The following is a 17,311-nucleotide window of genomic DNA, read 5'->3' as shown; positions in this document are numbered from 1 at the left end:
CTCAACATCACAGTTGACAGAAACAGCTCAACTGGACGAACAGATAATTGGCAGGTCTGTAATGGAGAAGTAATTCTGGAATTTTTCACTGATTTGAGGAAACTGTAATATATCTACATTAGTATAACTGAACAAGGATTTGTATATTAAATCTTCTGAATAAGATAGATGAAGTTCTAGTGAATATTAGATGAGAATGTAAGTTATAATGAAACTTTAAGGTTACCTTAAACAACACATCAACATGTAACATCAGTTAACACTAAAAATAAATAAATAAATAAATAAAAATAATTAGGGCTCACCAGTAACAAACACTTCTGGGAAGGTCGAGCTGTTGGCAGCCATGGTTGCTAGTGCATCACCACAGAAAAACATATTCCCCAGTATCATCATCTTACCAAGTCTTGGCTCAATAGGCAACTTAGCCAGTATTCGGCCCAATGGAGTAAGTTCATCATTTTTATCTAAGCACTTCATTTCTGGAACAAAAATATGGCCTCTTTTTAAGATGAGCATACTGTGAGGAAATAAGGGACTTGCTACAGCATATTTTTACTTAATAGTATAGTGAAAACTACACTGGCTACGAAAGTAGTCAAAGTGTTAATTATCATTTCATTTACTCATCTCGAGGAGCAATCAATTGGATATCAGTTGTGGTAACTGCATGAAATATTAATCCAGCCTCTTTATAGATACATTACTTGATAAGTGCAATAAGAATAATCTTTTAGCTTCTGCAAATAATAAATATTTGACAATATACATATTTTTTAAACATGCCTTTAAACCTTTTCCAAATTAATAGCATTCACATAATAATGTAATTACAGTGGCTGAAATCAGTGTGTTACCACTATTGCTGTTATCATTACTTTTTTGGTTCATGTGGTTTTCATTCATGTTTTTCTACAGCATGGATGGATACCCAAAAGAAGTGAGTAAGCCGTGCTGATAACTGCTCTCTATAATTTTTTAAAACTTCGTATTTTTATTTTTCCTACGTTGCTATTTGAGTACACTCCTGTTACTTTGAATGTAACCATAGCATACACTGCAACAGATTGAATTTTACATTTAAATTTTTAAGATATGTAAAATTTAAATATTTTAATGGCTTTGTACTTCTGTCTGTCGTTTTTGTAAACGCTTAAATCTTGTGTTTAAGTAACCTATTGTATATCAGTTTGTGGTAACTGTACCAAACAAATTCAGCTTCTACATAGGGGCATTGTAAAACTAGTGCTACAGGAGTTTTAGCCTGTTTTAATTATAAATTGGCAATAATTTTGTAAACGTGTTTTTAGATTTATTTTTATCCTAGCTAGCACATTGTAAGCTAATCACGTAAATGATTTTAAGTAAGGAATACATGTTACACTAGCGACACCTGTCAGTCCGCTTGTCAATGCCTATCCTTCACTGATAACCGCTTGCCAGTCCAACAACACCCTGGCTGCAATGGTGTACTCTGTTGTAAGTGACACAATATAGTTGTATGTGATTAATAACTGTGTGTATAGTTGTTTTAATTTTGACATGCCAGTGCATCAGCCTTCTTATCTGTTACATACCTGCCAATTCATGAGATAGGTATAGGTTATTCTGCTGTTTTCTTTCATACTGTATCTAATACTGTGTATTACAATTGCTTTGTATGTAGTCACACCGTATAAACACTATCCAGATCTGAAGATGGTAACACTGATTACCGAAACCGGTTATCAAGAATAAACATTATTATTAGTTATCTTGGCAAAGAAGTTTATATTCTCTAATGTTTTAATTATCACATGAACAACTGAAGTTACACAATGAATTTTTAGTTTGTTTCAAGTTAACTTTTTGTAGTCCTGCTGCACAATGAATCCTACATGCTGCAATACCAAGCATGCCACTCAAGGAACCAAAATAAAACTGCACAACCTACCAATATAGTGCTGTATTGTGGAGCAATTAGTTTTCAGGAGTAGCAAAAACGTTGTAACTGAGTTAGGTCAATTCAAATCATGCCTTTACCCAAACAGATTGGCCTTAATAACATGACTACAACATTTCTGCTGCTGCCAAAAATGAACTATCATACGATAATCTGCTTTATCAATGGGTAGTGCCATTTTGTTTCTGCCCCTGTAAAAGTGTGCTATGGTACTGTGGCATGGAAATTTCAATGTTACCATGACTGCAGGCATGTACTTGCAAACAAAAACTTAATTATGTATGTTTATTTTCTTTTGAGGTCATCATTTAAGATTTATGATTACCCCTCATACTAGCTACAATGGTGGTAGTAATACAATTCTTATAATTCACAACTGGAAGTTTTCACAATTTTGATGCTCATCAGAGGATACGCTTTTGTCAGTATTCCTCAGATTTTTCTCCAGGGGATAATATGGAAAAGACTTCACAAAACAGTGTGAACAATGACAAAACATGAAAGGGTGAACATTTCACTTATTAGTTAAAGAAACAAGATCATCTCTGCACTTACAGTGAGAAGTTCGTAGCCTTGTGGAACTACATCATAGACAGTTATCAAAAGATTCTGAACATATTTTTCCTATACTATCTTTATAATATTTATTACCAACCTCTAAGCAAGACTTCAGCTTCAATTACAGCATCAATAGGTGGAGGCTGAATTGCCTTGCTAAGAAACTGTGCTATTGCTCCCAAACGTAGTAGTTTTATTGACAGTGCCAACTCATGTAAAGGAGTACGGAACATTTCTGGTGTCATATGCTCATCCAATTTTTCAAAGCGAGCCTTTATCATTTTAAAAGAGAAACTGAATTAATAACAAAAATATTGACAATTAGTGAATGAGACTAAATTCTGTAGAAAAATTTAGTAATTACCTTGCTCAATAAATGGAAGCAGAAGCCAGGTCGAACACGACCAGCTCTTCCCTTTCGTTGCTCCAAATTAGTTTTCGAAGCCCAAACAGTTGCATAGTTAGTCATATTATTATGTGACGTAAATAACTTCATTTTTGCTTTGCCACTGTCAATCACAAATACGACATCATTAATGGTGATTGACGTCTCTGCTATATTTGTTGAAAGAATTATCTGCAGACAGAAAAAAGAACACATTATTTACTGTGTGTGTGACTTGATGGCACCTGTATAGTTGATATAAATATTTACACACACTTTACAGTATGAGTATAGTCATGATGAGCTTTATCAATGAACTGTTCTTTCTGTATCCTCTTCAGGGTGTATCTTTTCACATTATTAACCTCACTGGACAAATAATTAGTCATCCTAGAGAAATCATAACAAGCTTCATTTAATACCACGTAATTCCACCCTTGGACTAGGTTAGGAAGGAAGTCCACAAGGTTGCACAGGTATGTTGCATCAAAATTAAGCCACTTGATGGGGACTTAAGTTTCACACATTTGTTACTGTCTGTTATTGCACTAGTTTTTAATTTCGCTATGTCTTTTGTTGTTCTTGATTAAAATTTCTCAGCCAATTTAACTGTTAATGAGCAACTTAAAACAATGAAAAGTTCAGGTTGGGATATCAACAACATTATGGGAAGAACACGCGCACGCTCTAGCACGCGATTGCGGTCTCGCGCGAACACACGAGCGCACGCACCCACGCAAACACACACGACTGCTATCTCGGCCGGCTTCTGGCCAGACACATGAAGTGTTCTTGCTTGCTTGTGTGTGCATGTGCGTATGTGGGCGCGCGCACATGCGTGTATGTGTGTTTCCTTTCTGAAGGAGGCTTTGACCAAAAGCTCAATCTGTAACAGCCTCTTCATTGTGCCTGTCTGCAAACCAACTTGTCATCTTTACGGTGAGTAGCCATTTATGCTTTTCCTAAAAAGCTTCTTTAGTTATTTAGCCACTTTCACTCACAATGAACTGATCTGTTAAACACTAATTGTAAAACCCACTCTATCTGCTGCAGCCCCCACACCTCTCTCTAAGCTCCCCAAAAATTAGGCACAGAAAATGTTTTTCTTACCTTTGTAACACCATCTGGAACAGGCTCAAATACACGGCGCTGGTCTTCTCTTGGCAGCTGTGAGTGCAATGGTATTATTGAATATGCAGAGCCGCCTGGAAAACAAAATATTATGACATTAATGCAACATTCCAACAAAATATTATATGTAGCATGTCACAACAGGGTCAGCCTTGCTGTGAAGGATACATATCTCATATACAAAAGGATTAAGCCCCTTATATCCCTGGTTAACTAGTGCACAGATCTATCTTTCTGTGTTTCGCAATCTGTCGGCCATTTTTTCATCTGCAGTTTACCTAACTTCCATTTTGGGCGTATAGATTTTGTTCACATCAATTTTCGTGCAATTTTCTGAGCTAGTGTTTCTCATCAACTCGACATACTTATGTTTGACTGTACCATTACTGCCTTCATCATACTGTTGGAAAATATGCTGGTATTTAAAGTGCATAATTGTTGAAGAAACATTTCTGGGCTGTTCTCTGATGCAAGTAATTAGCTTGATTGTACTTACTGTTCTCCTACGTGCAGCTACAACAAAATCTGCAACACATTTAGCTATCGGTATGTCATTTCCCAAAAACCATTGTCAATGGAGAAAATATCTTACTTGATGGAACAATGAAATACTTGTTCAAACGCAAGACAATTTGACAAGAAATGTACAAGGAGAGAAACACAGAATTTTTGTGAAGCCTCCAACGTTCCTATTTGGATAACACCTTACTTCAGGAAATACCACACAGTAAAAATCTCTTAACAATGAATACATGAAAAGAAAATAAAACACACAGAAATTTGTGAATATAGTTGCTTTTCTTACAGTATTATATATGAACTAATAATAAGAATAATTATAAACCCCGTGGAGGCCCAGGAAAAGAATAGGCCTCCGGTATGTTCTGCCAGTCGTAAAAGGCGATGAAAAGAACAAACCACTAATAGGGCTAACCCCCCTTTTAGTGTGATTACTTTGTTCAGGACAGAACTAAAGAAGCCTCTGACAAGCGCCGTCATGGTCGGGGACGACGCTTGAACCCTATGCCCGCCCACAATGGTAACAACACTGCTAGCCAACTGGAAAATGATTTAAATCCAAATAGAGGTGTTTTGCAGGATATGCTTCCTGCAACCACCCTAGAAGGAAAACAAAGACAGAGGATGAGATGGTCAGATGAAGTTAATCGACATCTCATGTCTTGTTATTACCAAGCAACAAACCTAGGAACCAACACAACTGAATACAGATCACAAGTATACACAACATTTATTACCAGATAACCAGAATTAAAATTTTTTAACAGAACAACGACTAGCTGATCAGATCCGTGTAATAATCAAAAATAACAGGATACCCCAGTCAGAATTAGAAAACATCAAACAACGAGTACAACAAATACTGGAACAAAATAATGTGCAGTTAGAAGAAGAAGAAAATACAGTAATGGACTCAAACATCCAAGTAAAGGACTCAAACATCCCACAGCAAACAAACAAAGACCAACACGCATCAATTAAACAATCAGAGGAAAACGAAATCTTAAGACAGCCACCAGAACAAGCACAAATAGAACACGAAGTGACACACATGTTAGATATAGAAGAGAAATTTCAGCTGACATATATAGAATACAAAGACACAAATACAGACATTAGACCATTCTTGCATAGACCGCCAAATAACCCACAAGTCGAAACAACAATAAAAACTATCAACACAATCATACACAACAAAATAAATGAAAACACAACTATGGAAGAGTTACAACTACTGGTTTATATAGGAGCACTCACCACACTAAATATACACACTAGGCAGAGATCAGAACCAACCAACACACAGAAGAAACCCACAAAACCAGCATGGCAACACAGGCTACAGATCAGAATAGAAAAACTGAGAAAAGACATCGGACAGCTAACACAATTTATAAGAAATGAAATATCAGACAAAAAACGAAAAAGGTTAGGTAAAATCTCACAACAAGAAGCAATAGAGCAATTAGATGAAAAGAAGCAGAAATTACAAGTATTGGCCAAACGACTTAGAAGATACAAAAAAAGTGAAAATAGAAGGAAACAAAACCAAACATTCAACACAAACCAAAAGAGATTTTACCAAACAATAGATAACACACACATTAAAATAGACAATCCACCAAACATAACAGACACGGAACACTTCTGGAGCAACATATGGTCATACCCAGTACAACATAACACACATGCATGGTGGATACAAGCAGAAACAGACTCATACAAGATGATACCACAAATGCCTGAAGTGATAATTTTGCAACATGAAGTCACCCGAGCAATTAATTCTATGCACAATTGGAAAGCCCCTGGAAATGATAAAATAGCAAATTTCTGGCTAAAGAAGTTCACCTCAACACATTCACATCTAACTAAATTATTTAACAGTTACACTGCAGACCCATACACATTCCCTGATACACTTACACATGGAATAACTTATCTGAAACCTACAAGATCAAGCAGACACAGCAAACCCGGCTAAATATCGCACTATAACATGCCTACCAACAATATACAAAATATTAACTTCAGTCATTACACAGAAATTAATAACACATACAACACAGAACAAAATTATAAATGAAGAACAAGAAGGCTGTTGCAAAGGAGCACAAGGATGTAAAGAGCAACTGATATAGATGCAGAGGTGACACATCAAGCTAAAACTAAACAAAGGTCACTACACTACGCATACATTGATTACCAAAAAGCTTTTGATAGTGTACCCCACTCATGGTTACTACAAATATTGGAAATATACAAAGTAGATCCTAAATTGATACAGTTCCTAAACATAATAATGAAAAATTGGAAAACCACTCTTAATATACAAACAAATTCAAATTATATCACATCACAGCCAATACAGATTACGCGTGGAATATACCAAGGAGACTCATTAAGTCCTTTCTGGTTCTGCCTTGCTCTGAACCCACTATCCAACATGCTAAATAATACAAATTATGGATACAATATTACTGGAACATACCAACACAAAATCACACATTTGCTATACATGGATCTAAAACTACTGGCAGCAACAAATCAACAACTCAACCAATTACTAAAGATAACAGAAGTATTCAGCAATGATATAAATATGGCTTTTGGAACAGACAAATGTAAGAAAATTAGCATAGTCAAGGGAAAACACACTAAACAAGAAGATTACATATTGAATAACCACAGTGACTCCATAGAAGCAATGGAAAAAACAGATGCCTATAAATATCTAGGATACAGACAAAAAATAGGAAAAGATAATACAAATATTAAAGAAGAACTAAAAGAAAAATATAGACAAAGACTAACAAAAATACTGAAAACAGAATTGACATCAAGAAACAAGCCAAAGGCTATAAATACTTATGCTATACCAATACTGACCTACTCATTTGGAGTAGTTAAATGGAGTAACAGACCTAGAAGCACTCAATACACTTACACATTCACAATGCCACAAATATAGAATACATCACATACATTCAGCAACAGAAAGATTCACATTAAGCAGAAAGGAAGGAGGAAGGGGATTCATTGACATAAAAAACCTACATTATGGACAGGTAGACAATTTAAGAAAATTCTTTATAGAACGAGCAGAAACTAGCAAAATACACAAAGCAATCACTCATATAAATACATCAGCTACACCATTGCAATTTCATAACCACTTCTACAACCCTTTAGATCACATAACATCAACAGATATGAAGAAAATTGGAAAAAGAAAACACTACATGGCAAGCACCCGTATCATCTAACACAGCCACACATCGATCAAGACGCATCCAACACATGGCTAAGAAAAGGCAATATATACAGTGAGACGGAAGGATTCATGATTGCAATACAGGATCAAACAATAAACAACAGATATTACAGCAAGCATATTATTAAAGATACCAATACCATATCAGATAAATGCAGACTTTGCAAACAACAAATAGACACAGTAGATCACATCACAAGTGGATGTACAATACTAGCAAATACAGAATACCCCAGAAGACATGACTATGTAGCAAAAATAATACATTAACAACTTGCCATAAAACATAAACTAATAAAACAACATGTTCCCATATACAAGTATGCACCACAAAATGTACTGGAGAATGATGAATACAAATTATACTGGAACAGAACCATTATAACAGAGAAAACACCACCACATAACAAACCTGACATCATACTCACCAATAAAAAGATGAAATTAACACAACTAATCAAAATATCCATACCCAATACAACAAATATACAGAAGAAAACAGGAGAAAAAATTGAAAAATACATTCAACTGGCTGAGGAAGCCAAGGACATGTGGCATCAGGATAAAGTTGACATTATACCGATTATACTATCAACTACAGGAGTCATACTACACAATATCCACCAGTACATCAACGCAATACAGGTACATCCAAACGTATATATACAACTACAGAAATCCGTAATTATTGATACGTGTTCAATAACCCGAAAGTTCCTAAATACAATGTAACATATACCGTATATTTAAAAGGAAGTCACGCTTGATGAAGGTCCGCGTCACTTTCCATTTTTAATCAGACCTAAGGTCTGAGAAAAATAGAAATAATAATAATAATACCACCACTTAGAATATTTCTGAAGTCAGATAGGGGGTTAAGCTGGTATTACATGACACACCCATTATGTACAAATCATTTGTAGATTTTCTGGTACCTGGTGGCAGAATGATTGAACTGGAAAATTTGCCATTTCAGCAGACTGTTTATCCATTGGCGAGAAACAGAAGCCATTCTATTCTGTCGTGGATCTGCGCATGACCAGTAGAAGAGGTGTACGAGTGCATGCCCAGAAAGCAGTATTTCGTGCAGGCTTTCTGTTTGTTATTGTTTTTACTTATACTCAGCAGGCAAGTCTTGAAGACACTTTTGGCTATTGACAGATATAATCTACATTTTTTCTGTAAATTTTTATAAACACGGCAAAAAAAAAAATTCTCGTTTTTTGCATTGCCCGTGAGAAAAGCTGTCCATCTGATGATAGGTACTTATCTTAGAAATAGAATAAAACGAAGAAAGTACAAACATGCTTATTGAGATTTACAGCAAGGAAAGATGTTTAATCTTAAATCAGATCCTTTAGATACTCTGTTCCACTATAAAGTATGTCTACAAATGTTTTATACTGAGCCTGTATGTTTCATGTATTTGTGTGCACAATTTTACTTTCATTATGTGTATGTATCAGCTCAATTGGTGAAAGTACTGCATGTGCTTGATTTGACTGCATCTTTTGTTTTATATAGCATTGACAGAATAGCTGCAAGAGCCAGGGCAGCTGTGTCGGCCGCGACCAGTGAGGACTGTAAAATCAATTTGCCATCTTTGAAGTCACACTACTGTGAAACAGTTTCCCTCATTACTGTGTCATCACAGTCACAACCCATCATATATGATCGGCAAGGCGCAATCATTCTGACGAACTTCCTATTTTTCTGTGGATCTCCTTCATTAATGGTATGTATACGTCCCTGCCTTTGTCCCTTTTTTTCAGCCAGGGTCATCCAATTCCTTCCTGGCATTACGTCGTCACTCTTCCGTTCTCCTAACAACTAAGGCAGACACTGTCATGACAAATGCAGCATAAATAATTACATCCATGTCTAAAACACTGTGCAATGTAAAATTCGATACTAATTTGCTTGTACCAGTATGACATAAAATAAATACATCAGTCAATAATTCTGTACAATCATAACGTAGTTTCATTATAACTGCACAAAACAACAATAACTGCTTAATAAGTAAGATGATAAACCTCTTAGAAGTTTCAATGTGAGTAAATAGCAGTTTTACAAAAAAATCAACTTTCACACCCAATGACATAACCAATGTAAACTAACTAGTCTGTGGTTCCGAGTACGTATTCTTGGGGCGCTGGTTTTACAAAAATATCGACCTTCACACTCATTTATGTGACCAATGTAAACTAGTCTGTGGTTTCGAGTACTTACCCTTGGGGTGCTGGTGTCGAATTGTATACGATAGGTCGTTGTCTAATACTGGCTTTAAGTACCTTCAGATATGTGACAACATAATGACAGCATCAGGTCAGTTATGACAGAATCAACACACACACACACACACACACACACACACACACACACTTGTTCCCTTATGTGGTGGCAGCTGGACTCTCAGTGCCAGGATTGAACTTCGGCAGGTGAACTGGGGTGGAAGGTGTTGGGTGTGTACAGGGGGAGAGTGGTGGGTGGCAGATAGAAGGGTTTGGGGTGGGCAGCTAGTGGGTTGGACGGAGGTAGCCTATTAGCTAGCTAGGAATGCATGAGGTATGGTGGACACTGCAACAGTTAAGTATGTGATTTATGGATGTCACAACAGGTGGGGAGTGGTGCATGATGAAGGTGATGTGCAGATGTGAAGTAGGACGGGGAGACAGCAGAGGAAGGAGAAACTGTTGGGAGGAAGGAAAGGTGGTTAATGGAGACTGAAGCCAGGAAGGTTATGAGAGTGAAGGACGTGTCACATAATATCGGTTTAAGGACCTCTAGACATGTGACAACATAACGACAGCACCAGGTCGGTTATGACACAATCACTACCCTTTTCAATTATTTACAAGCAAAGGAGACCCCCCCCCCCACACACACACACACACACAAGGTGCCAGCTGAACTCCCAGCACCAGAATTGCAGTTCGGCAGGTGCGCTGGGGGTGGGGTGGGTGCAGGGGGAGAGCAGTTGGAGGCAGGAAGAAGGGTTTTTGAGGTGGGTAACTAGTGGGTTGGAGGGAGAGTGGGGCGCCATTTGCCAGCTAGGAATGCAGGAGCAAAGATGGCAGCTGAACCAGTCACCAAAAAGCAGAAGCGTTGAGTCATAGAAAAGCTAACAAAAAAAACTTGGTATCTTCTGGAAGGAATCCTTTCTTGCACTAAAGTACATACACACGCATGCAGACATCCATATTCCTATGCCCCTATATGGTGCTGGCTGGATTCACAGTTGGAGCATTCAGCAGGTGAATCAGAGTGAGATTGGTAGAGGGAGGGAGAGCAGGAGATAGGAAAACAAACTGCAGGTGGGTGCGTAGATGACAGCTCAGATATATATATATATATATTTTTTATTAGGGCGCAAAACTGCTATGGTCATTAGCGCCCAGTCAGTGACTTAGGAAACAGTAAAAACCGAAAATGGAAACCAGCAGCAATGGGAACGAAACTCAAAAAATTGGAGAAACTAAAAGCAGAAGGAAGGCTTAAAATCCACTACAGAAAGGGGTTGGTTGTCCCCCCCCCCCCCCCCCCCCAAAAAAAAACTTCAAATGACTGACGTCATTTCACTGGCACTAATAAACTTGAGAACGCGATCGGCCGAGCGCGTGTCATCTGCTAAAATTGACATTATATCAGGCGACAGACCCAAACTTTTCGACTCTGTAAGCGCAGAACAGGGAATCAGTGATCATAAGGCCGTTGCAGCATCCCTGAATATGGAAGTAAATAGGAATATAAAAAAAGGGAGGAAGGTTTATCTGTTTAGCAAGAGTAATAGAAGGCAGATTTCAGACTACCTAACAGATCAAAACGAACATTTCTGTTCCGACACTGACAATGTTGAGTGTTTATGGAAAAAGTTCAAGGCAATCGTAAAATGCGTTTTAGACAGGTACGTGCCGAGTAAAACTGTGAGGGACGGGAAAAACCCACCGTGGTACAACAACAAAGTTAGGAAACTACTGCGAAAGCAAAGAGAGCTTTACTGCAAGTTTAAACGCAGCCAAAACCTCTCAGACAAACAGAAGCTAAACGATGTCAAAGTTAGCGTAAGGAGGGCTATGCGTGAAGCGTTCAGTGAATTCAAAAGTAAAATTCGATGTACTGACTTGACAGAAAATCCTAGGAAGTTCTGGTCTTACGTTAAATCAGTATGTGGATCGAAACAGCATATCCAGACACTCCGGGATGATGAAGGTATTGAAACAGAGGATGACACGCGTAAAGCTGAAATACTAAACACCTTTTTCCAAAGCTGTTTCACAGAGGAAGACCGCATTGCAGTTCCTTCTCTAAATCCTCGCACAAACGAAAAAATGGCTGACATCGAAATAAGTGTCCGAGGAATAGAAAAGCAACTGGAATCACTCAACAGAGGAAAGTCCACTGCGCCTGACGGGATACCAATTCGATTCCACACAGAGTACGCGAAAGAACTTGCCCCCCTTCTAACAGCCGTGTACCGCAAGTCTCTAGAGGAACAGAAGGTTCCAAATGATTGGAAAAGAGCACAGGTAGTCCCAGTCTTCAAGAAAAGTCGTCGAGCAGATGCGCAAAATTATAGGCCTATATCTCTGACGTCAATCTGTTGTAGAATTTTAGAACATGTTTTTTGCTCGAGTATCATGTCGTTTTTGGAAACCCAGAATCTACTCTGTAGGAATCAACATGGATTCCGGAAACAGCGATCCTGTGAGACCCAACTCACTTTATTTGTTCATGAGACCCAGAAAATATTAGATACAGGCTCCCAGGTAGATGCTATTTTCCTTGACTTCCGGAAGGCGTTCCATACAGTTCCGCACTGTCGCCTGATAAACAAAGTAAGAGCCTACGGAATATCAGACCAGCTGTGTGGCTGGATTGAAGAGTTTTTAGCAAACAGAACACAGCATGTTGTTATCAATGGAGAGACGTCTACAGACGTTAAAGTAACTTCTGGCGTGCCACAGGGGAGTGTTATGGGACCATTGCTTTTTACAATATATATAAATGACCTAGTACATAGTGTCGGAAGTTCCATGCGGCTTTTCGCGGATGATGCTGTAATATACAGAGAAGTTGCAGCATTAGAAAATTGTAGCGAAATGCAGGAAGATCTGCAGCGGATAGGCACTTGGTGCAGGGAGTGGCAACTGACCTTTAACAAAGACAAATGTAACGTATTGCAAATACATAGAAAGAAGGATCCTTTATTGTATGATTATATGATAGCAGAACAAACACTGGTAGCAGTTACTTCTGTAAAATATCTGGGAGTATGCGTGCAGAACGATTTGAAGTGGAATGATCATATAAAATTAATTGTTGGTAAGGCGCGTACCAGGTTGAGATTCATTGGGAGAGTCCTTAGAAAATGTAGTCCATCAACAAAAGAGGTGGCTTACAAAACACTCGTTCGACCTATACTTGAGTATTGCGCATCAGTGTGGGATCTGTACCAGATCGGGTTGACGGAGGAGATAGAGAATATCCAAAGAAGAGCGGCGCGTTTCGTCACAGGGTCATTTGGTAACCTTGATAGCGTTACGGAGATGTTTAACAAACTCAAGTGGCAGACTCTGCAAGAGAGGCGCTCTGCATCGTGGTGTAGCTTGCTCGCCAGGTTTTGAGAGGGTGCGTTTCTGGATGAGGTATCGAATATATTGCTTCCACCTACTTATACCTCCAAGGAGATCACGAATGTAAAATTAGAGAGATTAGAGCGCGCACGGAGGCTTTCAGACAGTCGTTCTTCCCGCGAACCATACGCGACTGGAACAGGAAAGGGAGGTAATGACAATGGCACGTAAAGTGCCCTCCGCCACACACCGTTGGGTGGCTTGCGGAGTATAAATGTAGATGTAGATGTAGACAGCTGTAGGCAGGCGTGTAACGGAGTAAAATAGGGGCTCTCAATTAATAGATATCTTACCGTCCACAGCTGAGAGCAGTGGGGACAGAGTGGGGCAGGATCGCCGCTTAAAAGATGTCGATGGCTAAAAAGACAGTGCCCCATCCGGAGTCTAGTTAAAATTACCTCCTCCCGACGATGCGTTCGGGAAGAAAAGGTCCAAGCACAAGGAAGAGCTTTCACGTCCCGCAATTTATTTTGGGGAAGTGTCGACCAATGTGCGTGCCATAAAAGGATGACATAAAACGCTCCATAGATCGGCGAAGGGAATCAATTGAATAGCTGGCCGAAGAAGAGAGACTGCAGCCTTGGCTGCAATATAAGCCGCCTCATTTCCACAGATACCAACGTGTCCCGGGAGCCAGAGGAACGCCACTGAGACGCCCCCCAGGTGGAGCAAGCACAGACAGTCCTGAATCCCGTGGACCAGAGGGTGCACCGGGTAAAGAGCTTCGAGACTGAGGAGAGTGCTGAGAGAATCTGAGCAGATAACATCCGCTGATGGCAGCGGATGTAGTGGACAGCCTGGAGAACAGCGTAAAGCTCCGCAGTATAAACCGATCACTGGTGGGGAAGCCGAAAGTGATTTGGGGTGTCGCCAACAATATAGGCACTCCCTACACCTAACGATGTTTTCGAGCCATCAGTGTAAATAAAGGTGGCTTCCTTCATTTCTGCACATAGAGCAGCAAATGTCCAACGATAAACAAGTGAAGGGGTACCATCCTTGGGAAATCGACAAAGGTCACAGAGCAGGCAGATCCGGGGACGGAGCCAAGGCGGTGCTGTACCCCGAGTTGTCAAGAAGGTTTTAGGAAAACGGAAGGAAAGAGAATGGAGCAGTTGACGGAAGCGGACTCCCGGTGGTAGTATTGAGGTGGGGCGGCCTGCATACCCTACATCAAAGGAGGCGTTGAAAAAAATGTCATGGGCTGGATTAGCAGGCATGGAAGACAGATGGCTAGCCTAACGACTCAGAAGGACTGCTCGCCGATTGGACAGCGGAGGTTCAGCAGTCTCAGCATAAATGCTTTCCACAGGGCTGGTGTAAAAAGCTCCAGACACTAAACGTAATCCACAGTGGTGGATAGAGTCGAGACGACGAAGAATAGACGGCCGAGCAGAGGAGTAAACTATGCTTCCATAGTCCAATTTCGAGTGCACTAAGGCGCGATAGAGGTGGAGGAGGACCACTCGGTCCGCTCCCCAGGAGGTACCCACTCAGGACACGGAGGGTGTTGAGCGATCGCAGACAGCGAGCCGAAAGATAGGAAACGTGGGAGGACCAGCACAGTTTTCTGTCAAACATAAGACCCAATAATTTAGCGACGTCCAAAAACGTAAGGTTGACAGGTCCTAGATGTAACGAGGGTGGAAGAAACGCCTTACGTCGCCAAATATTAACACAAACGGTCTTACTGGGAGAAAAACGGAAGCCGGTTTCGGTGCTCCAAGAGTAGAGGTGATCGAGACATCCTTGAAGACGTCGTTCAAGAAGGCTGGTCCGTTGAGAGATGTAGTAGATCGTAAAATCGTCCACAAAGAGGGAGCCCGAGACATCAGGAAGGAGACAATCCATAACTGGATTTATGGCAATAGCAAACAGTACAACACTTAGCACGGAGCCCTGTGGTACCCTGTTTTCTTGCGAGAAAGTACGGGAGAGAGTAGTGTTCACCCGCACTCTAAATGTGCGCTCTGCCATAAATTCGCAAAGAAAAAGGGGCAGCCGACCTCGAAAGCCCCAAGAGAACAGTGTGCGAAGGATGCCTGTCCTCCAACAGGTATCGTATGCTCTCTCCAGATCAAAAAATATTGCTACTGTTTGGCGTTTCCGGAGAAAATTGTTCATTATATAACTGGAGAGAGAAACAAGATGGTCAACTGCAGAACGATGCTTTCGGAAACTGCATTGGGCAGGTATTAAAAGACTGCGGGACTCCAGCCACCAAGCTAAACGGCAATTCACCATACGCTCGAAAACCTTACATACACTACTCGTGAGAGAAATGGGGCGATAGCTAGAGGGGAGATGTTTGTCCTTTCCAGGTTTCGGAACAGGAACGACGATAGCTTCCCACCACTGTCTGGGAAAAGTACTGTCGGTCCAAATTCGATTATAAATATGAAGGAGGTAACGCAGACTATGGGTTGATAAATGCAGCAATTTCGCGATTTTGGGAGAAAAAAGGAAGAGGTTGCACTTCCACTGCACGTTTATTCGGGAGAAACGCTGGCGGGTAATTTGAAGAGCTCGAAATCTCAGCAAAGTGTTTACCCAAGGAGTTAAAAATTGCGACGGGGTCCACTAACGTATCACGCGCGACAGTGAGCCCAGAGACCGGGGAGAAACTAGGCGCGCCTGATAACCGTCCCCGAATCCGACTCCAAACTTCCGAGGAGGGAGTGAAGGTGTTAAATGAGCTAATAAAGAATTTCGAGCTTGCCTTCTTGCTATCGCAGATGACGCGACGGCATCGCGCACGGAACTGCTTATAGCGGATACAGTTGGCCAAAGTAGGATGGTGAAGAAAACGCGAAGAGCACGTCACCGCTCACGTATTACATCACGGCATGCCTCGTTCCACCAAGGAACTGGGGGGCGCCGGGGCAATTCGGAGGCGCGTGGTATTTAATGTTCCGCAGCTGTAAGAATAACGTCTGTAATACGTGTGACCTCATCGTCGACGCTAGGAAAGTGACGGTCATCGAATGTCGCTAGAGACGAAAAAAGTGTCCAATCGGCTTGGGCAAACTTCCAGCGTCACGGGCACATATAGGGCAGTTGAGGCTGCAGTCTAAGGACCCTTGGAAAGTGATCACTCGAGTGTGTATCATCAAGGGCGAACCATTCGAAGCGCCGAGCTAGCGGAACAGTACCGACCGAAAGGTCCAAATGAGAGAAATTTGTCGTGGAGGCAGTCAAAAACGTAGGGACCCCAATGTTGAGGCTAACTAGATCCGCTTGGTGGAAGACGTCTAGCAATAGTGAGCCACGTGGACACGGATGTGGAGATCCCCAAAGCGGGTGGTGGGCATTGAAGTCCCCAACCAGCAAATAGGGGGGTGGAAGCGCAAGTCTGCGTGGCCGCCTCCTTTGTTGGCCGAGGAGAAGCAAGGACAGTGCTGTATTTTCCTGTCTGAGGCACGGTGGGCTGTCGACTGGCGATTAATTTTCGAGCAGCAAAGGTCGACACCTTTTCCTTCACTCTGATTTCCTGGATGAGCTTTTCGTCTTTAAAAATGGGGCAATCTCGAGAGGAAGCAGCGTGGTCACCCATACAGTTGATGCAGCGAGGGGATGGAGGTGGACAAGCACCCTCATGGGCATCCTTGCCACACGTAACACATTTGGCCGGATTGGAACAGGACTGGCTGGTGTGATTGAACCGCTGACACCGATAGCAACGCGTAGGGTTTGGGACGTAAGGGCGAACGGAAATTATCTCATAGCCTGCTTTGATTTTGGATGGGAGTTGAACTTTGTCAAATGTCAAGAAGACAGTGCGGGTTGGAATGATGTTCGTGTCAACCCGTTTCATTACTCTATGAACAGCCATTACGCCCTGGTCAGACAGGTAGTGCTGAATTTCA

The 17,311-nt window shown here is 40.8% G+C and overlaps 1 protein-coding gene across 2 annotated transcripts in view; it reads right to left on the bottom strand.

The window, feature by feature from the left end:
* Positions 1–17,311, bottom strand: part of LOC126185629 (dosage compensation regulator) — a 220,825-nt gene that overhangs the window by 48,707 nt on the left and 154,807 nt on the right. For both annotated transcript variants that reach the window (XM_049928144.1, XM_049928143.1), the window contains 4 exons: positions 3,996–4,090; positions 2,865–3,077; positions 2,598–2,772; positions 306–482 (listed from right to left, as the gene is read on the bottom strand). In XM_049928144.1, coding sequence (XP_049784101.1) covers positions 306–482; positions 2,598–2,772; positions 2,865–3,077; positions 3,996–4,090 — 660 coding nt within the window. The remainder of the gene's footprint in view (positions 1–305; positions 483–2,597; positions 2,773–2,864; positions 3,078–3,995; positions 4,091–17,311) is intronic.

This window comes from Schistocerca cancellata, chromosome 1, assembly GCF_023864275.1.
Source record: "Schistocerca cancellata isolate TAMUIC-IGC-003103 chromosome 1, iqSchCanc2.1, whole genome shotgun sequence".
Lineage (NCBI taxonomy): Eukaryota > Metazoa > Arthropoda > Insecta > Orthoptera > Acrididae > Schistocerca > Schistocerca cancellata.
Note: the sequence above shows the minus strand (reverse complement) of the source record. Positions and strands in the feature narration are given on the sequence as shown.